The sequence below is a fragment of the Coturnix japonica genome, chromosome 28 (genome assembly GCF_054131305.1).
Source record: "Coturnix japonica strain WE chromosome 28, WE-NBRP24, whole genome shotgun sequence".
Classification (NCBI taxonomy): Eukaryota; Metazoa; Chordata; class Aves; order Galliformes; family Phasianidae; genus Coturnix; species Coturnix japonica.
In genome coordinates this window covers 8,022,094-8,043,852 of record NC_140690.1, presented here as the reverse complement: position 1 = coordinate 8,043,852, position 21,759 = coordinate 8,022,094, and the positions used below count along the sequence as shown (strand labels likewise).

The window sequence follows — 21,759 nt, the reverse complement described above, 5'->3', positions numbered from 1 at the left end:
TGGGGCCTGTATGGGATTTTGGGGCCAATGTTGGTTGTGGGGCCTGTATGAGGTTTATGAGGCCCTTATGGTGTCTATGGGTCTCATATGGGTTTGTGAGGCCTATATGGGGATGTGGGGCCTGTATGGGGTCTATGGGGACCATATGGGGTTGTGAGGCCTGTATGGGTTCCATGGGGCCCACATGGGGTTGTGGGGTCTGAATGAGGTCTATGGGGCCAGTATGGGGCTTTGGGGCCTGTATGGGGTCTATGGTGCCCATATGTGGTTGTGGGGTTTGTATGGGTTTGCGAGGCCATTTTGGTGTTGTGGGGCCTGTATGGTGTTGTGGGCCCTGTATGGGGTTATGGGGCCCTGTTATAGTTTTGTAATTTGGTTGGTGTTGGTATTCCACATCAGAACACCATGCCTAAAAATGGGAGGAAAGGGGACAAGTTTTTTTTTTCTGTGGACTGCCTTAAAAGTTCATGTGGGGAGGGGCACTGGAGGGGAAGTGGGGCAGGGGACGAGGTTCCTGGCCTGGCTCCCTGCGGGGAGACAACGCGGACGGAGCTTCTTACCTTCCACAGCTCCCTCGGTGAGAATGGGGACTTGGTATTCTCTTTGTTGAAACTCTCTTGTTGTTGTTTAGCGTTATTAGGTTATTAAACTGCCGTTCGTTCTCAGATCACCTTTTTCCTCCTTCATTTTTTGTTAGACCCAATTGCAATCTCCCTTCCCTTCCCCTCTCCCGAAACGCACGTGGCTGGACCGTGCTGTGCCGTACCGTGCAGCGCCGCTAGACAAAGGGGGGCACTTTTGTTCCTGCTCCCCCGGGTTTTTGCCCACTGTCCCGGAGTGAGCTCTAGAGAGAACTCCGTGACAGGCCCATACGGGGTTGTGGGACCTGTATGGGCTCTATGGGGCTGACTTGCGGAATCAAACTCTATAATCCAGAGATGGGTTATAAAGCAGGTATGTTTTATTCCAGCGCTGGGTGCAAGGGGGATAGCTCCTCCAAACTTGCACACCAACTTGTAAAACCATGATACAGATATAGGTACACCTCATGCATAGTCAATGATTTCCCGTAATTCTAACATGCATCCCTTAATTCTAATACACATTCTTTATCATGCAGACCCCCTCTTGTTATCGCCCATCTTGTCAGGGAGATGCAACTCCTCTTCTGATATTTACAACCTCTAATCCCTTTCTGGACAGGTCTCAGGGAGTTCTCACTCCTTATCTACATCCTTCCTGCTCTTCCAGACCCACTGTCTCCATTCCTTGTTATTCTAACTAAATCATTTCTGTAAACTACCTTTACCTATCCCCCTCTTAGCCCCCCTTTATTCTGAATTCCAGCAGAGCATCTGTTTTCTGCTTCCCTGTTCAGGGCCCATATGGGGTTGTGGGGCATGTATGGGGTTCTGGGGCCTGTATGGGGTTCTGGGGCCCATTTGGTGCTGGCGACCCAGCAGGGACCTCCGAGCCCCACAAGGCAACATCCTGGGGGGGTCCCCCGGCCCCCGGCCCCTCAGCAGCTCCCGCAGAAACTCAGCTGCTGCCGCCGGGGCCCCCCCCTGCTTCACCCCCTCGGCTTCCTGCAGCAGGAGGGTCACAAAGGGGGCAACGACACCCACGGACCCCCCCGTGCCGGTGGCCAATAGGACGGTGACGGTGGCCAGAAGGAGCAGAGCCCGAGGGTGACCCGGAGGGTTGTGGGGCAGAGTCAGCAGCTCCAGTAGAGCCTCGTATACCGCCGGGACCCCCCCGGGACCCCCGCATGCTTCACGGGGGTACTCGAGCAGCAGCAGCAGCAGCTCCACCTGTAGGGGGGGGACACACAGCCCTCCGTGGAGACACAGCTGACACGTCCCCACCCCTCTGAGGACACCCCCCCATCCCCTTAGGGCCGTAGGAACCAAAGCGAGGGCGGAACGCCAGTGAAGCGGACCGCGTTTCCCAGGGGGACCCATTTCTGCAGAGCACGCGTTCCCTCCGGGGGAGCGGGTTACGGCACGGACCCATTGGGGATAATGGGGGGAAACCGGAGAGGCCTCACCTGGTGGCGTGGGGCGGAGGGGGGGGAACGGTGCAGGGAGCGGAGCGCCGGGGGAGCGGAAGAGGTTTGTGGGCTGAGGGCCGCCAACAGCCGCCCCCAAGGCCCCAACATGGCGCTGCGAGCCGCACCGGAAGTGATTAGCCCGCCCCCTTCATAGCCCCGCCCCCTCGGTGCCCTATGGCTCCTATAGGGCCGATACAGCCCTTCGCAGCCTCCCTATATCCGCCCTAGAGCCCCCACAGAGCCCCCTTCAGCCCCCCCGTAGATTCCCCGTGTCCCTCATAGAGTCTCTACAGCCCCATAGAGCCCGCAGAGCTCCTATGGAACCTATACAGCTCCCTCTGTAGGCTCCTATAGAGCCCCCGTATCCCCTCGGAGCCCCCTGTAGCCCCTGTTGAACAGTGAAGCAGGAAACAGATGCTCTGCTGGAATTCGGAATAAAGGGGGGCTAAAAGGGGGATAGTTAAAGGTAGTTTATAGAAACAAGTAAAGGAAACTTAAAGGTAGTTTGTAGAAACAAGTAATGGAAACTTAAAGGTAGTTTATAGAAACAAGTAAAGGGAACTTAAAGGTAGTTTATAGAAATAAGTAAAGGAAACTTAAAGGTAGTTTATAGAAATAAGTAAAGGAAACTTAAAGGTAGTTTGTAGAAACAAGTAATGGAAACTTAAAGGTAGTTTGTAGAAATAAGTAAAAGAAAATTAAAGGTAACAAGTAAAAGAAACAAGGGGCCTGAGAGAGCAGGGAGGATGCAGATAAGGAGTGAGACCTCATGGACAACATCAGGCAAGGAGGAGAATAGATAATGTAAATACCAGAAGAGGAGTTGCATCCCCCTGATAAGAACAAGGGGGGTCTGCATGCTAAAGAACTACTGAATATGTATCAGAATTCCGAGAATTATTGACTATGTATCAGAATTCCAATAAATCATTGACTATGTATTAGATGTACCTATAACTGTGTCATGATTTTACAAGTCGGTGTGCAAGTTTGGTTGGAGCTATCCCCCTTGCACCCGGCGCTGGAATAAACAGACCTGCTTTATAACCCATCTCTGGGTTATAGAGTTTGATTCCGCAAGTCACTGGAGGTTGATGAGAGAGACTGGGGAATGGGAGATTTCCCTTTTAGTCAGGGAAGAGGTGGTCCGTGAGTGCCTAGGAAACATTAAGGTCCGTAAATCCATGGGATCTGATGGGTCGCATCCGCGGGTGCTGAGAGAGGTGGCGGAGGTCGTTGCTGAGCCACTCTCTGTAATCTATCAGAGGTCCTGGAGAACTGGGGAGGTGCCTAAAGAGTGGAGGACGGCCAGTGTCAGTCCGGTCTTCAAAAAGGGCAAGAAGGAAGACCTGGGTAACTATAGGCAAGTCAGCCTATAGGCAAGTCTCACCTCTGTCCCAGGAAAGGTGATGGAACAGCTTGTGCTGGATGCCATCTCCAGACACCTGGGAGATAAGGAGGTTTTCAGGAGTACCCAGCATGGGTTCACCAAGGGGAGGTCGTGCTCGACCAACCTGGTGGCCTTTTATGAAGATGTCACTAGCTGGGTGGACGGTGGGAGAGCGGGAGATGTAGTCCCCTTAGAATAGACTGCTGCCTGAGACAGAAGTCTGATACAACATCACTTGTGTGGGTGGAGTTTTACTATCTCCGTGTTCACGTCTATTATGTGCTTTGTTTTGTTTCAATTCAACTCTCTGTGTGCATGGGCACAAGTCTGCCTTTGCTAAATCCTTTTCTTGTGGCCTTAGGCAACAGTCAAGGGGATCTCGAGCTTCAGCGCTGAGCAAGAAGCACAGCACTCAGGAAGGCCATGAAGGGCTCTGCTAAGTTGATCTCCCTCCACAGGTCAACTTTATTTCTTGTTTTTTTCCCGAGCACTGGGAATGGCTGCTCTGGTGGTTCGTTCCAGGGAAGCGCAGCTGCTTGCATTGCTCTGCTGCACAGCTGCCCTAAAATAGTTGGGAAGTGGGAAGACAACTGCCTTTCACATGTCCTGAAATACAGCTCCTCTGGTGGAGTGTGTCCTGGCAGCTTTGTGTGCATGGATGTAGTCCTGGGGCTGTTGAGAACTGGCTGTGCAGGGGACTGGAGGTGGCACCAGAGGGCACTTCTAATTCTTGTGCAAGCAGCCTGACTGGCTTCCATTTGTTTCTTGCAGGCACGGATGAAGATATCATCATTGACATCTTGACCAAACTAAATGCTTCCCAACGTCAGCAAGTTCCGATCACCTAAAAGGTCTACAGAGCTGTGTGAAGGCGGTTGTGTCACTGGGGTGAAAAGTGAAAAAGGACCCGATCTCCGTGAGAGAAAGGTCGGTGGAGAATTTCCTTGACCAAGGTTGTTTTGTTCTTGTTCAGTTCAGAGCAGTTGTTGATGCAAGGAGGGCTAGAGCCTAAAGAGAAGTGGGGAACAGCTCAGTTCTGTCTGTCCTGGAAGGCTGCACCTTCTGCCACCTCCTTCCTCCTCTCTTGGCTTTCTAGGATTTGATTGGTGACTTGACGTTGCTGAGTGGGAATTTTGAGAGGGTGATGGTGGGGATGATGACTCCCACCGCCATGTCTGATGTGCACAAAGTGAGGAGGGCTGTGAAGGTTTGCAAATCTTTCTTTTGTAATTGCTGAACTTCTGGCCAAGTGAGCCAAGGCGAGGGGAGAAGAGGTTGAATCTTCTTGTGGGTGCAGCTCTGTGCTCAGCGGTGAGGAGCTCCAGGCTGGCTTTTTCTCACCCGATGTGTCTCATGGCCTGCTCCTCAAATCCATCTTGTGCAGGGAGGGGATTCTGACTCTGGGTGTGCATGAATGCCATGGGCTCTTTTCTCAATGTCCCAGTAAAGTGGGTTGCTGCTCATTTCAGAAGGAAGCCCAAAGCACATTTGATACGTCACTGTGTTTGTGAGCTAGTATTCCCTTTGAAGGACTCCAATAGCCATCTCCAGCAGCTGTTTCTGAGTGGGGAATTCTCAAGGGTTGCTTCCAGTAGATGCTGTGCTGAGCTGTGTCTTGTGTCCTTGAACCTTTGCAGGGTAACAGAGATGAGGGAATGTATGTGGATGATGCCCTTGCTCAGCAGGATGCTGTGGTGTGTAGGAACGTGCTTCCTTGCAAGAACAATCTGTTCTTGTGCATGTGATGTGTGGTGAAGAGAAGCCAACCTGTGAAATGGGAATAAATGGGTTCTGCTCTTGTTTGCGAGTCTCTAATGAGACGTCTCAAGCAGGCAAGTTACTTGGCAGGGGCAATGACATTTCAGCTGTGAGTTGCCATGCCTGGATGGTGCTTGTTGGAAAATATCCATGATCTGGACACGTACAGGCCAGCAGTTCTCTACCACCAATGAATTAAAGACCTTGTGTATACCCAGGCTTCTCCACGAGCCTTACTTTGCCATCCATAATGTCTATAAGTGCCTGTATGAAGCAGGGGAGAGGAAGTGGGGAATAGATGAGGTACAATTTATGTCCATCCTCTGTACATGGAACAGGCATCACCTGCTCAGAGGTAGGACCCCTCCACAGCGTCCTGGGTTTTTCTTCCCTTCCTTATTTGTGTGTGATGCTTTTATAGGAGCTTCATAGGTGTTGAGTAAGTGCAAGCTCTTCTGGGTCAGCAGGTGTCTTAGCAAGAGCCCCATTGCATCCATTCCCTTTGGTCTGTTTCATTCCCTTCTGAGACTGGAAGGGACTTCAGAAACCTAAGTACAATTTGCTGCTGCTCTAGCGTGGAAAGCAGAGATTGAGGAGTGTGCCCACCATTGGGGCAGGGGGAGAGGAGCTGAGAAATTCATCTGCCAGCATGAAGTAGAAGGTCTTGAAAATGGTAACAGCTGTGGTAGGCCAATTAGCAGGACTGTTAGCAATGGAAATGAATTATTTTAGTGGGACGGTCCTGATATATCTGGCAGTGCTGCAGGAATGATAGAATGTTCTTGCAGCATGTGAGGAGCTTGTTCTTGCCAAATGGCCCTTTGGATCTCTCTGACTCTCTACCGTGGACTCTTCCTCCTAGTTTTTGATGTGTACAGAGGCATTTCTATCAAGGACATAACAGACAGCATTAAATCTGGGAGGTCTGGAGACCTGGAAGATGCTTTGCTGGTTACGGGTCAGTGCTCTGCTGTTAAACCTTGTCTGCAGAGTAATGAAATGATGAGAGGTGCTGTGTGTCCCCTTGAGTGGCTGTTACAGGTTTCAGGGGGCAGACATGGCTTGTCTTTATGTGCACAAAGCCGGGCTGGGTGGGACTTGGAGCATCCTGGTGTAGAGGGAGGTGTCCCTGCCTACTGCAGGGGGGTTGGAACTGTGTGATCTTCCAGATCTCTTCCAACCCAAACATTGCTTTCTCTATCTTTGTTGCCATCCTTTGCTTTTTGTTCTCTTTTTGCCTCCGTGTTTCATTATTTTCCCTTCAACCTTTGTTCAAGGAATGCCCCTCAGAAACCGCAAAGAGCCCCATAGGGACCTCTTATCACCCCGTATCATCCCATAGAGCCCCAAGCAGACTCCAAAGAGGCCCACAGGGACTCCAGAGAGCCCCTCAGGGACCCCAGTGAGCTCCGTAGAGCACTATATTACCCCAAAGAGCCCCTTAGGTATCCATGAAGACCTCTTGTGACCCCATAGAGCCCCATAGATCCCCAGTGACCCCACAGGGACCCCATATTGCCCCTTAAAAACCTTATAATGACACATAGGGTTCCCATATCACCCCATAGAGACCCTTATGGAACCCAAAGATACCCTTAGAGAACCCATATCAACCCAAAGAGGCCCAAAGGGGCCCCATATCACCACACAGAGCCACGCTAGGGACCTGATAGAGACCGATAAGGACCCCATAGAGACGCATAGGGATCGCAGAGATCCCCAGTGACCACACAGAACCCCTCAGTAATGCAAATGACTGATAAAGCATCAGCGTTTTCCAATGCGCTGATGTTAGAAAGGCTTCAGGGAGCGGCAGCTCATTCCTGTGTGTAGCAGTGAGGAAAAAGGAGTAACAAGAAGGCCTACATAAGGTTTTTAATTAATTTATTAATGACTTACTCCTAACACTAACATCTAATAGTATAACGGGCAAAAGCCCAACTGGATGAAGGGAAATGGGATCAGAAGGAGATTGGATGTTGGCTACTCTCTTCTCCCCCCCAACGGCCTTCCAGACTGTGCTGCCTTATTCCACGATGAGGGGGGTTGTGTAGAGGGAATGCCGGATCCCAAAAGTGGAGGCAGGCGCCTGGGGCTTGATCAGCGTCACCTGGAAGGGCAGAAAGGAAAGGCAGATCAGCAAGGGCCCTTCTTTGCTGCCCTTGCTCCCTGCAAGGGAGATGTGGGGAAGGCTCAGGGGAGGGGGGAGAGGCGTGAAGGCTGTGCTTGTGAAGCAGAGGGGAAGAGCTGAGCAGCTGCCTTACCTGGCCTACGTTGTAGTCTGCCGGCCCAGGCTTCACTGCTTTGCCCTCTCCATGTTTTGGTCGGGCTGCCATGGTGTATGCGGGCGCCCTTTTCTTGTACACATCCACAGCCACTCTGGGGAGCGCCGCAGGACCTGGAGTCTGCAAGAGAGTCGTGGCCACACGGGGCTGGGGTCACATTCAAGGCTCTCTCTTTCCCTGGAAGGCTGCATTAAGCAAAGCTGCAGCAGGGCTGGAAGCCCCTGTGGCACAGGGAAAGGAGTCTGGTTTTGGACGCTAACATGGAAGAGAGGAGCAGCAGAGCTCACCTTGGCAAGGTCCTCGTCAAAGCGACCGCGCTGGCTCCTTCCCCTGATGGAGTAGCAGGGGCTGGCCGATGTGTAGGCTGTGTTGGGCCCCATCAGCCTGGGCAGTGTGTAAGTGCCAGGACCTGCAGGAGGAGCAGCAGAGAGTGTGTGCGTGAGGGGATGGAGGAGATGGAAGCAGCAGCGAGGGGCAGCCTGCACAGCCCGCTGGTGGGAGCAGGAGGGACGTGTTGCCCCTCTGAGCAGCAGCCCGTCCCTGGAGGATGCTCAGGCTGAAGGGTCTGCCTTTGCCAGGGTCACGTACCTGGAGGGCGGTCTGTGCGGAGGGGCTCCCGCCGGAAGGCCATGGACTGCACCGGTGGGCACTTGAAGACGTGCTTGTTGGCTGCTTCGGTGCGGTAGTCACCTGGGGCGGAGGAGAAGAGGAAGAAAGCTGTGAAGGGCTGGTCTCCTTCTGCAGCCAGAAAGAGTCCTCTGAAGAGCTGCACAATTGCTGGGGGACACAGGCAGCACGCGGGGACACTGCAGCACGTGGGGACACTGCAGCAGTGGTACTCACTCGGTCCGGGGGTGACGGTGGTCTTGGTGGTGGGTCGTCCTTGGAGGTGGGCGCCTGGAACCACATACTTGCCATTTCTGGTGATGGCCGGCTCCACAAAGTAGCAGGGACCTGGCCCGCAGCTCCCTGCCGCAGGCCGTTTGGTCCCTCTAAAGGTGTAAGCGGGGGCACGGTTTTTGGTGGGGCTGTGGCCCACGTAACCTAGGAGGAAAAGCAGAAGAGAGCACACCCCTGTGCAGCTGCATGTTTCCAGCTCCTTTGGCCCTTTGGGTCACAAGGAGCAGCGCCAGCAGCATTGGCCTTCCTCGGCCAGGCCTGGCTTGCAGCTGTGCCAGAGAGCCAGGAGGCTCTGCCAGAACGGGGCAAGGCTGGTGAGCTGCTCTGCCCCGTGATGTCCCCAATGCGCCTCACGCCCTGGGGATGGTCGCTGTACCTGTTGTCCCCGGGATGTAGTATTTGGGCCCGGGGCTGGGGAACTGGGCCGAGATGAGGCCACGTGGGCGATGGGGTCTCCAGGTCCCCACCCAGGCTCCGTCCATGTTGTTAGACATGTGCTCCAAACCTAAAGGCAAGAGCAGAGCAGTTACTGACGGGAGTTCCTGAGCCGGAAGGGCCGGCAGCAATTTCTCCTGCTCACTGCCAGTCCTGCCAGTCTCGTGCTACATGCCCCTCACACACACCAGAGCCAAGCTGGCCTCTGCAGCCTGAAGTGTGCAGGAGCTCTCCCTCACCTCTCTGAGCCTTGGAGGATGAGCGCGATGAGGCTGAGCTGGTCTGCTGCTGGGGCTGCTCTCAGGCACAGGGCACGGCGAGCGGCTGCGGGCTGCACAGCTCACAAATGTGGCTCCTGGAGCCAGTGGCCGGCTGTCCTTGGGGAGGGCCCGGCGATGTCATGGCAGCGCACTGTGACAGCACACAGGCTCCGGATGATTCCATCCGTGCTGTGACATCTCCTGGCTGGCCTGCAGCCCTCCACGCCTTCTCGGCCTTGCACCCCAAGCAGGAAGAAGTCGTAGCTCATGCTGCCAACACCTGCAGCTCCTAGTTTGAGCCATGTGCCGCCTTGGGCTCCTGGGGCTTCATCAGCATCACCTGCAAGGGAGAGAATCCCAATGGGGAAATGGACTGAAAGTCCCGTCCCACCCTGGAAAAGTGTGGAAACTGTGCTTTGGAAACCCCAAGGCACTGCCATGAGCAGCCAGCAGCCCTGCTGCATGCCTGGAGGGCACTGCTTGTGTTCCCCAACTCCCCGGCCCCATGCTCAAGTTGTGTCTGTTGACCTCCACTGGCTGTATTTGACAGAGCTGCAGAGCACATTGCAATGGCTGCTCTGGGATCAGGTGGCCTTCTGCGGAAGGATCTCCAGCTCCCATCCTTGGCTCCATTGATGCTGATGTGCTGGATGTAGGGATGTCCCTGGTGGCCGGCTTCTGTCACAGCGGGCACTTCCCGACAGTGACCCCTCAGATCCAGGGGTAGATCACACAGCAGAGCTTAGCCAGGTCCTGCTGGCTGTTCAGATTGGTACTTTCTCTCTTGTTTTGTTTCTTACTGATGGAGTTGTGTGTGTGAATGGGAAGTGCTGTGCAGTCAGGACCGGTCAGCTATGGTCATAGAGGATGCTCAAAGGGAGAGAGGAAATAAAGAGTGAAACTGAAGCCAGCACTTAGCGTCCTGATGTCTGTGTTCTGCAGCAGAGCCTGTGACAGTCACCAGCGTCCTGCAGAGAACTGCAGCAGGAGGCTGTTGCTGGGCACTGGGCCCAGATAGGCCGCCCTGCCCCCTTCTCCTGGGCAAAACCTCTCATCAGCCGTCACCTCTGGTCAGCCATCAAAGAGGAGTGGATCATCAGCGGCCTTGAGGCCTAATTCCTACAGGCCTGTGTGGTGGCCCTGAGGGCCTACGCCTAGTATCCAAGGGGTTAAAGGAGACCTATGGAACAAGAAGCTTTTTAAGAGGCTGAGAGACCATGAATGCCAGTGAGAGAGAGCACTAGACCTGGCCTGCAGGCCAGGAGAGAGGCCTCTAGTCCTCTAGCCATCTCAGCCTTCCTCTGGACCTCCATGTCTCTAAGCCCTCCCATAGGTGTCTATGTCCATATACCTCTGCACCTTCTTTGGTGCCTGAGTGCCCCTGGGCCACCCTGTGGCTCTCTTGGCCTCTCTGTCTCAAGACCTCTAGTCCAGCTTCAAGGCCTTCAGGCTTCTTGGGCTGTAGGTGTCCAGACCTCGAGGTACAAGTACAACCCCCAGCTCCTCTTGGCCTCTGCTCTTCTAGGCTTTCTCTTGCTTGGCCTCCATGCCTCCCTTTGGCCTCAAGACTACTAAGCTGCAAGGCCTCTTGGCCAGGCTCTGGGCCTCCCTCCAGGCTGTTTTACCTTAAGGCCTCTAAGCATCCTGGGCAACCTCTAAGCCTTTAGGCCTCCGCCTATGCCTCTAGGACAGCTTGCAGGCATCTGTGCCTCCAGGTGTGTTCTCCATTACAGCTTCTCCATTACAGCTCTAAGCCTTCCTTTGTGCCGTCAATGCTCATGGACTCGTGGTCTCTTTTTTGGCCTCCCTCTGTGCATCAGGCCCTCAAAACCTCAGTGCTTCCAGTCCAGCCCTTTAGTACCTCGGCTCCAAGCCTACCCTTAAGCTTCAAGGACTTTAGGCTCTACAGGGCTGTTAAGGCCTCTAAGCCTCCTTTTTTGGCTGTGTCCGATAGAACCAGCACTGCCCTTGATGCTCTGTCCCATAACCCCCACAGCTTTGCCCCGTAAGCTATGCACCATACGCTTCTGCTTTGCCTACAAGCTATGGCCTCTAAGGTTCCCTCTGGGGCTCTACACACCACGGCCAGCACTTGCCGCTACAGACAAGGGGACAGGGATGGGGCTGTTTCTGCCCTCCTTATCACCTGCCCCTACCTCTGCCTCTTTGTCCCCTCTGTCCTTGGCAAGTGACAAATTGCCAGGGTGGGGCCACGGGGGTGGTCTGTTCCCACAGTCTGTCAGGGGCAGGAACCCACAGGACCCAAAGAGAACTCTTCTATGACAAAAGCCTGAGAGAAGGGGCTGAGTGGAGCATCCAGTGGAGCCAAGTGGCAGGACCAGAGGTTGCCACCAAACATCAGGAGCACTCCTGCACTGTGTAAGTGCTGCAGCACTGGCACAGAGACCCAGAGAGGCTGTGGGGTTTCCTCTGGGAGATCTCCAAACCCATCGGATGTGTTCCTGGGCACCAATTCTGCTGGCCCTGTTGCAGCAGGTCCTGGACCAGATGGGCCCAGATCTCCATTCCAACATCAACCATTCCGTGCTTCTGCAACACAACACGACATGCTGTGTTTGGCTCAACCTGGCCATTCACAAACAGGTTTCTTCCTCCTCCTGCTCAGTGCCATCTCTGTGGGATCACACTGCCTCCTACGATCCAACTCTGTTCCAATCAAGGTCAACACCAAAACAGTGCTGACCTTCATGGAGCCTGGGCTTTGGAACACAGGCACAGGAATAAGCACTGCATGGGTGGAACCTTGTGTATTTCTAAAACATGCTCCTAACTGCCCTGTTCAAACTGTGATGCAGAACCAAGGTTGCATTCCCAGCACAGCCAGGCAGGCCGGCACCAGCCCCAAGGCATCAAGCCACAGCCTGAGAGGCCATCACCAGCCCCGGGGCCTAAATCCATGCCTGGCAGGGACCCCGGCCTGCAGGCTTTTGGCCTGGAAGGGCTTCCCCGGCCTGCAGGCATTGGAGCTGGCAGTGCCCCCCAGAGCAGACAGCTGGCTTTTAGCCTGGCAGGGCCCCCCCAACCAGCCTTGAGGTGGGCAGAAAGTTATCAACATCTCTTCAGTGAATGATCAGTCCCTAATTAAAACCCTCTGGTAGAGATCAGAGTTTAGGGGGTTTTAGGGTTTATTAGGGGTTTTTAGGGATTTTTAGGGGTTTTTAGGGGTTTTTAGGGGTTTCCGTGGATTTCCACTCTATACACGCAGGTGTATTCCGCGTTTCCCCAGTTGTTCCGCACATCCAGTTTGAACTTTCGATACGACTGAAGGGGCTTCTCCTGCCAATGCAAAGAGGAGAGGCTTCGTTATGGGCCGGAGGGGGACCAGTGCCACATAGTGCCCCACAGATCCCACGGTTCGCCCCATAGATATGGGTGAACCTAATACACAGTCAGTGATTTCCTGGAATTCAGATTCATATTCAATAGTTGTTTAGCATGCCTTGCAGGCAGCTGGCCTCCCCCCTTACACTTGCCATACCTGAACATGGAAGGTCTGGGAGATCTCTCCGTCCACGTCATAAAGAAATGACCCCAGGAGAGTTTCCTCTTCGTCCTCATCCACTCCCTCAAAGAGAAGAGATGATGGTGGTCACACTTAGGCAGGCAGTGCCATAAAGAACACACTGAGGCCAAAGGTGGGAGCCCTTCCAACCCTCCCTGTGCTCTGGCAGGATTGGAGCACAAAGGAGGGTGAACCTGAGTCAGGGCACGTGGAGCAATTGCTCCCAGCTGCTCGGCCACAAAGAGCCCTAGAGGCTTTTGGAGACATGGAACCACCCGAGGGATTCGGTGCCCTCAGGCAGGATGCTCTGCAGCAGCCCACCACTGAAATTTGGGAGCTCCCAACAGTATGGGTCATATGGGGCTCTGTTGGGTGTCTACTGTGTGGCTCTATGGTGCTCTATGAGCTCTTGTGTGGCTCTATGAGGTCTTACAGGGCTCTATGTGGCAGTTATGGGGCTCTGTTGGGTGTCTGTAGGGCCCTTATGAGGCCCTGTTGGGTGTCTGTGGGGCACCATGAGGCTCTTTAGTTTTCTATGAGCTCTTGTGCAGCTCTATGGGGTCTTGCAGAACATTATAGGGCTCTATGGGGTGTCTGTGGGGGCTCTACAGGGCTCTTTGGGGTGTCTGTGGGGGTCTATGGGGTCTTATGTTGCGGTTATGGTGTTCTGTTGGTTGTCTCTGGGGCTCTATAGGGGTTCAATGGGCTTTTATGGGGCTCTATGGCAAAGCTTTTTCCTCGGGGTCCTCCAGAAGCAGCAGCAGGCAGAGACTTACCAAGATGGCAAAGTCTCTGGGGGCACTGCTGACCTCCCCAGAGGGAGACACTGCCTTGGACACGTGCCACACAGTGAAAGCCGTGGGCCAGATGTTCTCCGGCAGCTGGATGACAGCGTGGCCCTGAGATCCTTGAAAAGCCCAGCAGCTTCCAGCAGAAACATCAGGCTGAAAGGAGAAAGACGCGTCCATCAGTGGGGAGGCAAAGAGCCGCCAGAGCTGGATGGTGGGCAAGGAGCACAGACCTTGTCTTCTATGGGGCTGCCCGTCATGGAACGCTACTCAAGGGACGGGAGGGCAATATGCAGAGGTTTGGACAACAGCTCTGGAGTCAATTGCCTTTCTCTGCTTGCACAGAGCCAGCGGGGCAGCCCTCCCCAGCATCTGTCAGCCCAGCACCCTCCCAACACTGGTGTCAGCGATGTGGGGAAGAGTGTGGGCTGAGCAGAGCAGCTGGGCCAAAGGAAATGGATGTGCAGCCAGCATGGGGTGAGGATGGGGGGGAAGGATGGAAGGGGAAGGACTGGGGGAAGAAAGGACTGGGGGGTGGAGGGGGAGCCCTTATGGGGCTCTGTGGGGTGTCTGTGGGGGGAGGGGGGCGAAAGCAAGGGGGGGAAGCCCACAGTCACCACTTCTCCTGCCATACCTGCAAGATGGTCTCGGGGGACTTTGCAGAGGAAAAGAGGGGAGAAAGCCGGCCTTTCCCACCATAACTCTTGGTTGTCCTCTCCGCATCAACAGTGGCACCTGAAATAAAGATGGACAGACGTGCACTGGAATGGCCCAGAGATGAGCTGAAGGAGGGAATGCTCAATCCCCAAAGCTCTTGGCGGGGCTCTGGGGTGCAGAATCCCTCCTGCTGTGTATGGGAACTGCTGAGTCCCGGCCTGAAGCGCTGATTGGGGAAAGGAGCCGGTCAGCCCTGGGAGCAGAGGGGAAGGGTTTGTAAAGCCTCAGAGATGGGGGGATTAGATGGGAAGTGAGGAGGAAATTCTGGACTCCCGGTAGACAGTGAGGCCCTGCAATGTGCTGCCCAGAGGAGCCATGGAGGCATTGGAGACCAGGTTGGATGAAGCCCTGAGCACCTTGATGCAAAGCCCTGTCAATTTCAGGGAGTTGGGCCGGGATGGTCTTAAGGTCCCTTCAGACCTCAGCCAGCCTAAAGCTCTGTGAGATATCTGTGATGGAAAGCAGAGCTGGGCAGGTTTGGGGGAGCGCAAAGCTGAGGGTAGTGAAGAGCTGTCTACATACCCAAGGATTTCAGAGCCCAGTTGGGCATCCAGTTGCTCTTTTCCACAGCTGCCTCCATTGCGTGCCGTGTCAGCTGCAGAATTTTCTCTCTCTCGAGTCCGTGGATCCCGTTCTCTTCCAGGACATCAGAGAGTGACTCGACAATGAGCTCCTTCCTGGCCGACAGCTGAACCAGTGGGTTCCTGAAGGCAAAGGAAAAGCAAGTCTTGTTCAGCAATGTCCACCCCGCAGGTCAGAGTTCCAGTGCCATGAAGTGAAGGATCCCGGAGGGTTGTGCCCTTCCTTATCCCCCAGTCCCTTTGGTTCCTTTGCTTTGCCAAGGGCCACATAGAGCACACAGCCAGCTGAGGCCACACTGCAGAGCCAGGTGCATGGCAAGGAAGTGTCCTTACCCCATAGACAGGAGCTCTTGCCCAGGTCCTGCAGACACCACCTGGAAGAGAAAGGCATTGATGGGAGGAAGCATGAGGAGCACGGCCAGAGCTTCCAAAGCAGCTTCCCAGGGAGCCGCTGGCAGAATTTCCTGCTGCTTCCCAGCACTTTGCAGAGGACCACAGCCTGTGGGCACCATGAGGCTCTTTGGTTCTCTATGAGCTCTTGTGCAGCTCTATGGGGTCTTACGGAGCATTATGGGGCTCTACGGGGTGTCTGTGGGGGCCCTATAGGGCTCTATGGGGTGTCAGAGCATCTGCTGCTTCTCCGTTTGCTTTCCCATCCTTTCCAGACTCCCCAGTCCCACGGATGGGCCAAAGGCTCCTTCTTCCCACGCGCTGTTGCCTTCAGCTCCGTGCTGGGCACTGGGAAGATGCTGCCACACCAAAACCTGTCCTGCTGCCAAGGCAACCCCCAGCCCGGCTCTGTCTCAGCAGCGATGAGCCCATGGCCAAACTGTCCCCACGGAGGCAGAAGGGCAGAGCTTTGGCCTCTGCCGCACAGCGTAGCACTGACCTGCAGGGCGTTCTCTCTCCAAACTCCCAATATCCAGAGGAAGGCTCCAGCTGTGGGGGACATCGGTAGGGAGAGACCATTAGTTTGCCAGACTGCTCTGAGCCCTGCAGCCCATTTCCCTCCTCCCAACCCAGCCGTGTGGGACGGTCCTGCTCCTGGGCTGTGCTGGGATGGCTTTGGGTGGGGAACACTCACCAAAAAGGACCACTAGAGGCAGGACGGGAGTCCTCCTTCCCTCCTCTTGGCCGACGCGTTGCCTAAGGGAGAGATCAGATGGTGGTTATCACGGCCCAGCGCAGGGACACACACGGTCTGCTGGGATCCTTGGAGCAGACGGCTGCCATGGCTTCCTCTGCCCAGCAGAGATGTGAGTCCAGGGAGGGCCCGTTAGCAAGAGCTGCTTAGTGCCACAGCACCCATGGGACACGTGAGAGTGAAGGGCTGTGCTGTGCTGTGCCATGGGGGGCAGCAGCCTTGCCCCAGTCGGCTCTCCCCAGAGCAGGAGCAGGGCTGTGCCCACGGAAATGGAGTTTGGGCTGCCTGGCTGGAGAAAGCCCAGCAGCACGCAGCGGTTCTGCCTTCCCCTCCCCACATTCTGGCCCTGCTGCACCCACCTGCCCAGCTGGGCTGGCATTTTGGCTCCTTCACTCGCACAGACACAGAGAATGGCTTGCTCTCCTCCCAGGACACAAGCACCTCTTCTCCACTCGCCTGCTCTGCACTCCTCACAGGACTGCAGTGCTGCACAGCTCTGCAGCGTGCCTCAGCAGGACGGCAGGTTCTGATGTCATAATGGCTGACAGCTGCCAAGGCCAAGTGACGCCTTCTATGAGCTCACAGGGTGTGCCCAGGAGGGACAGACCCTGTGGGTTTGCCCCCAGCCCAAGGCTGGAATACCCTGCGCTCGGAGCTCCTTTGGATGCCCTGGTAAAAATGTCTGTGCCATTGCACAGCTGCTCCCGTCCTGGGCACGGACAGGCCGTGTGCTTCTGGTGGGGGCTGTGAGAGTCACAGACTCATAGAATGGCCTGGGTTGAAAAGGAACGTCATGATCATCCAGTTCCAACCGCCTGCTGTGTGCAGGGTCGCCAACCAGCAGCCCAGGCAGCCCAGAGCCACATCCAGCCTGGCCTTGAATGCCTGCAGTGATGGGGCATCCACAGCTTCCTTGGGCAACCTGTTCCAGTGCGTCACCACCCTCTGGGTGAAAAACGTCCTCCTAAGATGCATCCTAAACCTCCCCCGTCTCAGTTTAAAACCATTCCCCCTTATCCTATCACTGCTCACCCTCGTCATGGAGTTATCTGGATCAATCTATGTCCATAACAGGGGGCTAGTTGGCCTTTGGGCTCCCCGGCCCCCAATATTGGGAAGGGAAAGGGGTAGGGAGATGGGAGCTGGGCTAAGGAAACAAACAGAGCAGTGGCAACGATCTAAGGAGGAAGACTTACTTTACTAACTACGATGTTGGGATGCAAGATTACACAATATAATACAGTCTAATTGAACCTGAGGGCCTCTGGAATGTGTAGTTCTTCTCTGAGCTCCACAGGATGTGATGAGGCGGGAAACCCATAGCAAAAGGTACAAATCCATGACAGCTTGGCTGGGGAGGAGTTCCGAGCTTTAGCGCTGCCTTCCATGGTGTTGCTGTGAAAGGGTGGATGAATTTGGAACCTGGAAATGCCAATTTTGGGGGTTGGAGATGAAATCTGGGACTGGGGAGAGGGTGGGGAAGGAGGATCCCTTGGGAATAGAGATGGAGAGGAATGGGCTTGGATTTCAGTGCCAAAGGGGTAATGTTGGCCCAAGGGGACACACAGAATCATAGAACAAACCATCCCTGTTGGGAACAAAGCCACAAAGCGCCATCTTCACCACTGATGGGAGGGGAGCTGTCAATGGGGACACCAAAACCATGACAAACAGCAGCAACGATCTGAGGAGAAACAAAGGGATTTACTCAACATGGTGTGGGAATGCAAGGTAGCACGCTGTAATACCATATGATGAAGATTGAAGCTCATCAATCAAATGGAATGAGAGTGTCCAAAAGGTGGAAAGGCCTCACCGTGATGCCGAGGGGAGATGCGCCGTCAGGTGGAGCAGCAGGGAGGAGAGCCGAAGGAAAAGGGATGTCAGATGAGCTACTGAGGCCCTACATGTATTATTGCCCCAAAGCAGCAATGAGAACAGCACAGCCAACAGCCTGCTGGGCAATGCAGGAGTTCTTCTTCTGCAGTGCCCTGAGGATTAACTCTTTAGCTCCCAGTGCAATACATGGTGCTGTGATGTGGGATACCGATAACCAAAAATCATCAGTGACATTCCACCCCTTATTCCACATCACCACAGCATGTTTAATACACACCAACAAGAAACAATCGTTCACAAGCATTAAACACACGCACAAACAAACCTATACGTGTGCATGGAATTACTGACTGCCCTTCCCCAGCATCAAATTCCCTTCTGGTGCACATTGAACAGCCCCATTTTACTCAATCACCCAACAAGCGCACCCAGCTCCCTGAGCAAAAGCAGTTCCACGCAGAGGTTTGCCCTTCCAGAAGCTGGCAAGACCCAAACTGCTTTTCCCAGCATGTTCTTTACATGCACTGCAGGGACCTTCTCTCCCTTGACAGTATGTAGGGAGCTGGCAGGACCACGGCGACTGATAGATCCTCAGGTGTTGGCCAACCAAGTGGCTTCTGCCCAATGCTTCTTCCAGTGCTTCAATGTCCCACCACCCATTGCTTTCAACATGGCTTTTAACAACCCATTTAGGCGTTCAGTTTCACCAGAAGCTGGTGCATGGTAGTGGATGTGATAAATCCACTCCTTGCCATGATCTTTGGCCCGAGTATTTACAAGGACAGTGTTGAAATGAGCCCCATTCTATGACTGTTCTTTCTGGAGTGCCATGTCACACAGGACTTGTTTCTTGTGACCTAATATGGTGTTTAGAGGGTAGCATGGGGTACTGCGTATGTTTCAAGCCACCCAGCGGTCGCCTCCACCATGGTAAGCTCATCAGGATCTGGACAGGCTGGATGTCTGCACTGAAGCCAATGGGATGAGGTTCAACAAGACCAAGAGCCAGGTCCCGCACTTTGGCCACAGTAACCCCAGGCAAAGCTCCAGGCGTGGGGCAGAGTAGTTGGAAGGCTGCGTAGAGGAACTGGACCTGGGGGCACTGGTGGATGCTCAGAGGAACATGAGCCAGCGGTGTGCCCAGCAGGCCAAGAAGGACAACAGCATCCTGCCTTGTATCAGAAACAGCGTTGGCAGCAGGAACGGGGCAGTGATTTGTCCCCCTGTTCTCAGCTCTGGTGCTGTGTCCACTTTTGGGCCCCTCACTGCACAGAAGACATCACGGCCCTGTAGTTTGTCCAGAGGAGGTGACTGCGGTCATCTGAAGGCTTTGGTGGTATTCGGAGGGCTCCACTGATTGTCAGAGATGTTCACTGACCATCAGAAGGCTTCGTTGATCAACAGGGGATGTCACTGGTCATCAGAGGGCTTCGTTGGTCATCAGGGATTGGAGGTGTCCATGGGAGGGGATATGCAGACCTTGATCTGGGTGGTGGGGTTGGGGCACTGATGCAAGAGGCCTAAAGCAGACCCAAAGGAGAGACAAGTGGCTGCAGTAAGAGGGGCTAAAAGGAGGGTGACGTGGTCACCTTGTGTCCATGCAGAGGTGGATCAAAGGGTGTAGGGTTCGGGAGGAATTGTATGGAGGAGCTGAGAGAGAGCAGAGGGAGGGTATTGGGGCTGCTTGGCAGCATGAGGAGCTCCATCCTTTAGGACTTTGGAGCAGGTGATGAGAGAGGGTGGGGAAGCCCACAGGGGTGCAGGACATGGTGTGCATGGCATGGAGCTGGGGAAGCCTCCCAGCCCTTTGAGGTGGCCACAGCCAGGCAGGAACAGATCCCAGCAGTCCCTGCTGAGCATGAGAACAAGGACACAGACACACAGCGTGTAGCTTTGCTGAGGGATTTATTGATCATCAGAGGGTGTCACTGATCATCGGGAACTTCACTGGGCACTAAAGGGCAGCACTGGCAAGGAGCAGCCTCGTCCCTGCAGGGTTTGTCTGAAGGACTCAGGGCAGGAGAAGGACTGGCAGCAGCCAAGAGACCCGGGACAGGACGTTGAGTCCCCTGGGGACAGAAGCCACAGCCCCTGTCCCAGCTGCATGGTGACTCTGGGCCATCCATAGGGCACCCTGAGCCTGCCCCCTCCAGATCCGTTCCTCTGCACGGCCCCATGGAGCGCAAGGGAAGGGCTGGAGGTGACAGTGCCCAGGTCCCCCTGGAACAGGCCATGAACAATCCCCTCCATGCCATCAATTCCCAGCCCCTGGTGCCCGGTCCTCAGGGCTGCGGAGACACCCAGGGTCCCCCAAGTGCCCTGTGGGGATGTAGGTGTCCCCGTGCCGCTCACCTGGACGTGTAGATCCAGGGACACACCGAGGGGACTGAGATAGTGGGACACACTGGGGGCAGTAAGACACACTGGGACACCCTGAAGGCACTGGAACAGCGAGGCCAAGGCACGGTCCTGTAGCTTGCTGTCATGGCTTTGTAATGTTGCTGTCAATATTCCATATCATAACATCATGTGCAGAATCATTAGAAGGTTCATACTCCAGTTCCATGGAATAACAACATCCTGAATACTCAGCTCTCAGAAGAGAACTACGTATCCCAGAGGACTTCACAGTCAGAGATAAGTCACGGAGAATCTCTCTCTCTGTTTTATTCGATTTATTAGCCTCAATCATATTGCATTCTATTCTGTTATCATGTATTCCGATATCATATTCAGTAAAATAAGTTTTCCTCCTTGGATTGCCGCCGCTGTTCTTTTCCCATTCCCTTTATCCTTCCCTTTTGGGCTGGGGGCCCTATGGGGCGGCTGCCCCTGTCACGGGCACAGGTAGATCCAGGTAACGCATGACAGATGGTGATATCAGGGAGTAACGTTGGAGTGACATTCCTGGGGTGACATTCTCAGGGAGTTTGGTTGGGGACCTGAAGGTCTGTGATTGAAGAACAGTCCTGGGATGGAAGAAAGAATTCTGATCGTTTGAATGGAACTGCTGTTTGTGGCTGTGGTCACAAAGAACTTGCTTTGTAGAGAGAGTTGACCTTGGGCATTTATCTTGATTTGGCAAAGACTTATTTTGCAAGCAGGTGTTTCACCTGGGCTTTGTGTCGTGCATTGGACAAGCGAGTGCAGTGTGCAAGTGGAAAAAGGCCTGCAGACCCTGGGGAGAATAAAAGTAACTCTGATGTTCTCATTCTCTGAAATAGGATTAATGATATATTTTGACCCAAATTGTGGCCCTCACACACTCCAAAATTGGATTTATTGCATATTTTGACATGAGTTGTGAAGTTCTCACCCTCAGAAGTTGGGTTTTGCCCCTATTATGGCCCAATATATGATGTTCTTACACTCCAAAATAGAGCTAATGACATATTCTAACAGAAATTGTGACACACTCACACCCTGAAATTGAGTTTATGATATATTTTGATCAAAATTGGCATGGCAGATATCATTTGTCCTGAAAAAACAAATGGATTTTTCTCAAATTGCTCTGTTATAACAAACTAGAGCCAGGCAGACTGAAGAAATAGGAAAATCTGTCAATCAATCCATCAAAATGCTCTGGCAATCGATGGAACTGTTGGTGCTACAGATACCGCTCGATTTGCCGTTTTTGTTAGAGGTTGTGATAACAGATATAGCATCACTGAAGAAATGGCTTCTTTGGTGCCATTGAAAGTCAAAAGTAAATCTCCAGAGCTGTATGAAGCAATAAAAGAAACATTAAAGTGATTTTCTTTCTCCTTTCTCAGCACCTGTGTCTCCAGCATCCCTCCCCCCCCCCCACCCAAGCCTTTCCACGATTCTGTTTCCATGATGTCAATGTGGAAACCTCAGCTGTGGTCTCCTGCTGCTCCAGATGAGTGCTGATCCGCTCCCACCACACAGTGCACACAAGCCCAGGGGGAACCTGGCCATGGCAGCAGAACAGATCTGCATCCTGGAAGGGATGTGAGGTCACAATGCCTGCCGTGCTCGATGAGGTCACAGTGCTCAGTGTGTGTACCCCAGCTGTTCCGTGCTGGCCCCAGCACTTGCTGTGGCTGCAGCGGTGGTGGTGGCAGC

General features: G+C 54.1%; 1 protein-coding gene and 1 long non-coding RNA gene across 3 annotated transcripts; both read right to left on the bottom strand.

Annotated features, from left to right (window-relative positions):
- Window positions 1–939: 939 nt before the first annotated feature.
- Window positions 940–2,186, bottom strand: LOC146756269 (uncharacterized). The gene is made up of 2 exons (XR_014937670.1): window positions 2,048–2,186; window positions 940–1,811 (listed from the first exon to the last, which is right to left on the bottom strand). It is a non-coding gene; the product is annotated as an uncharacterized LOC146756269 (long non-coding RNA).
- A 10,020-nt stretch (window positions 2,187–12,206) lies between these two features.
- Window positions 12,207–16,348, bottom strand: LOC146756268 (SUN domain-containing protein 2-like). Of its 2 annotated transcripts, XM_085524974.1 has the most exons (9): window positions 16,191–16,348; window positions 15,772–15,833; window positions 15,577–15,626; window positions 15,021–15,061; window positions 14,629–14,810; window positions 14,024–14,124; window positions 13,378–13,545; window positions 12,578–12,664; window positions 12,207–12,375 (listed from the first exon to the last, which is right to left on the bottom strand). In XM_085524974.1, the coding sequence occupies exons 1-9, from the start codon at window positions 16,208–16,210 to the stop codon at window positions 12,268–12,270; spliced, it is 819 nt and encodes a 272-aa protein (XP_085381100.1). In that variant the 5' UTR covers window positions 16,211–16,348; the 3' UTR covers window positions 12,207–12,267. The 2 variants fall into 2 exon arrangements, with proteins under 2 accessions (XP_085381100.1, XP_085381098.1); XM_085524972.1 differs by lacking the exons at window positions 15,577–15,626; window positions 15,772–15,833; window positions 16,191–16,348 and having other exon boundaries at window positions 15,021–15,573.
- Window positions 16,349–21,759: the final 5,411 nt, after the last annotated feature.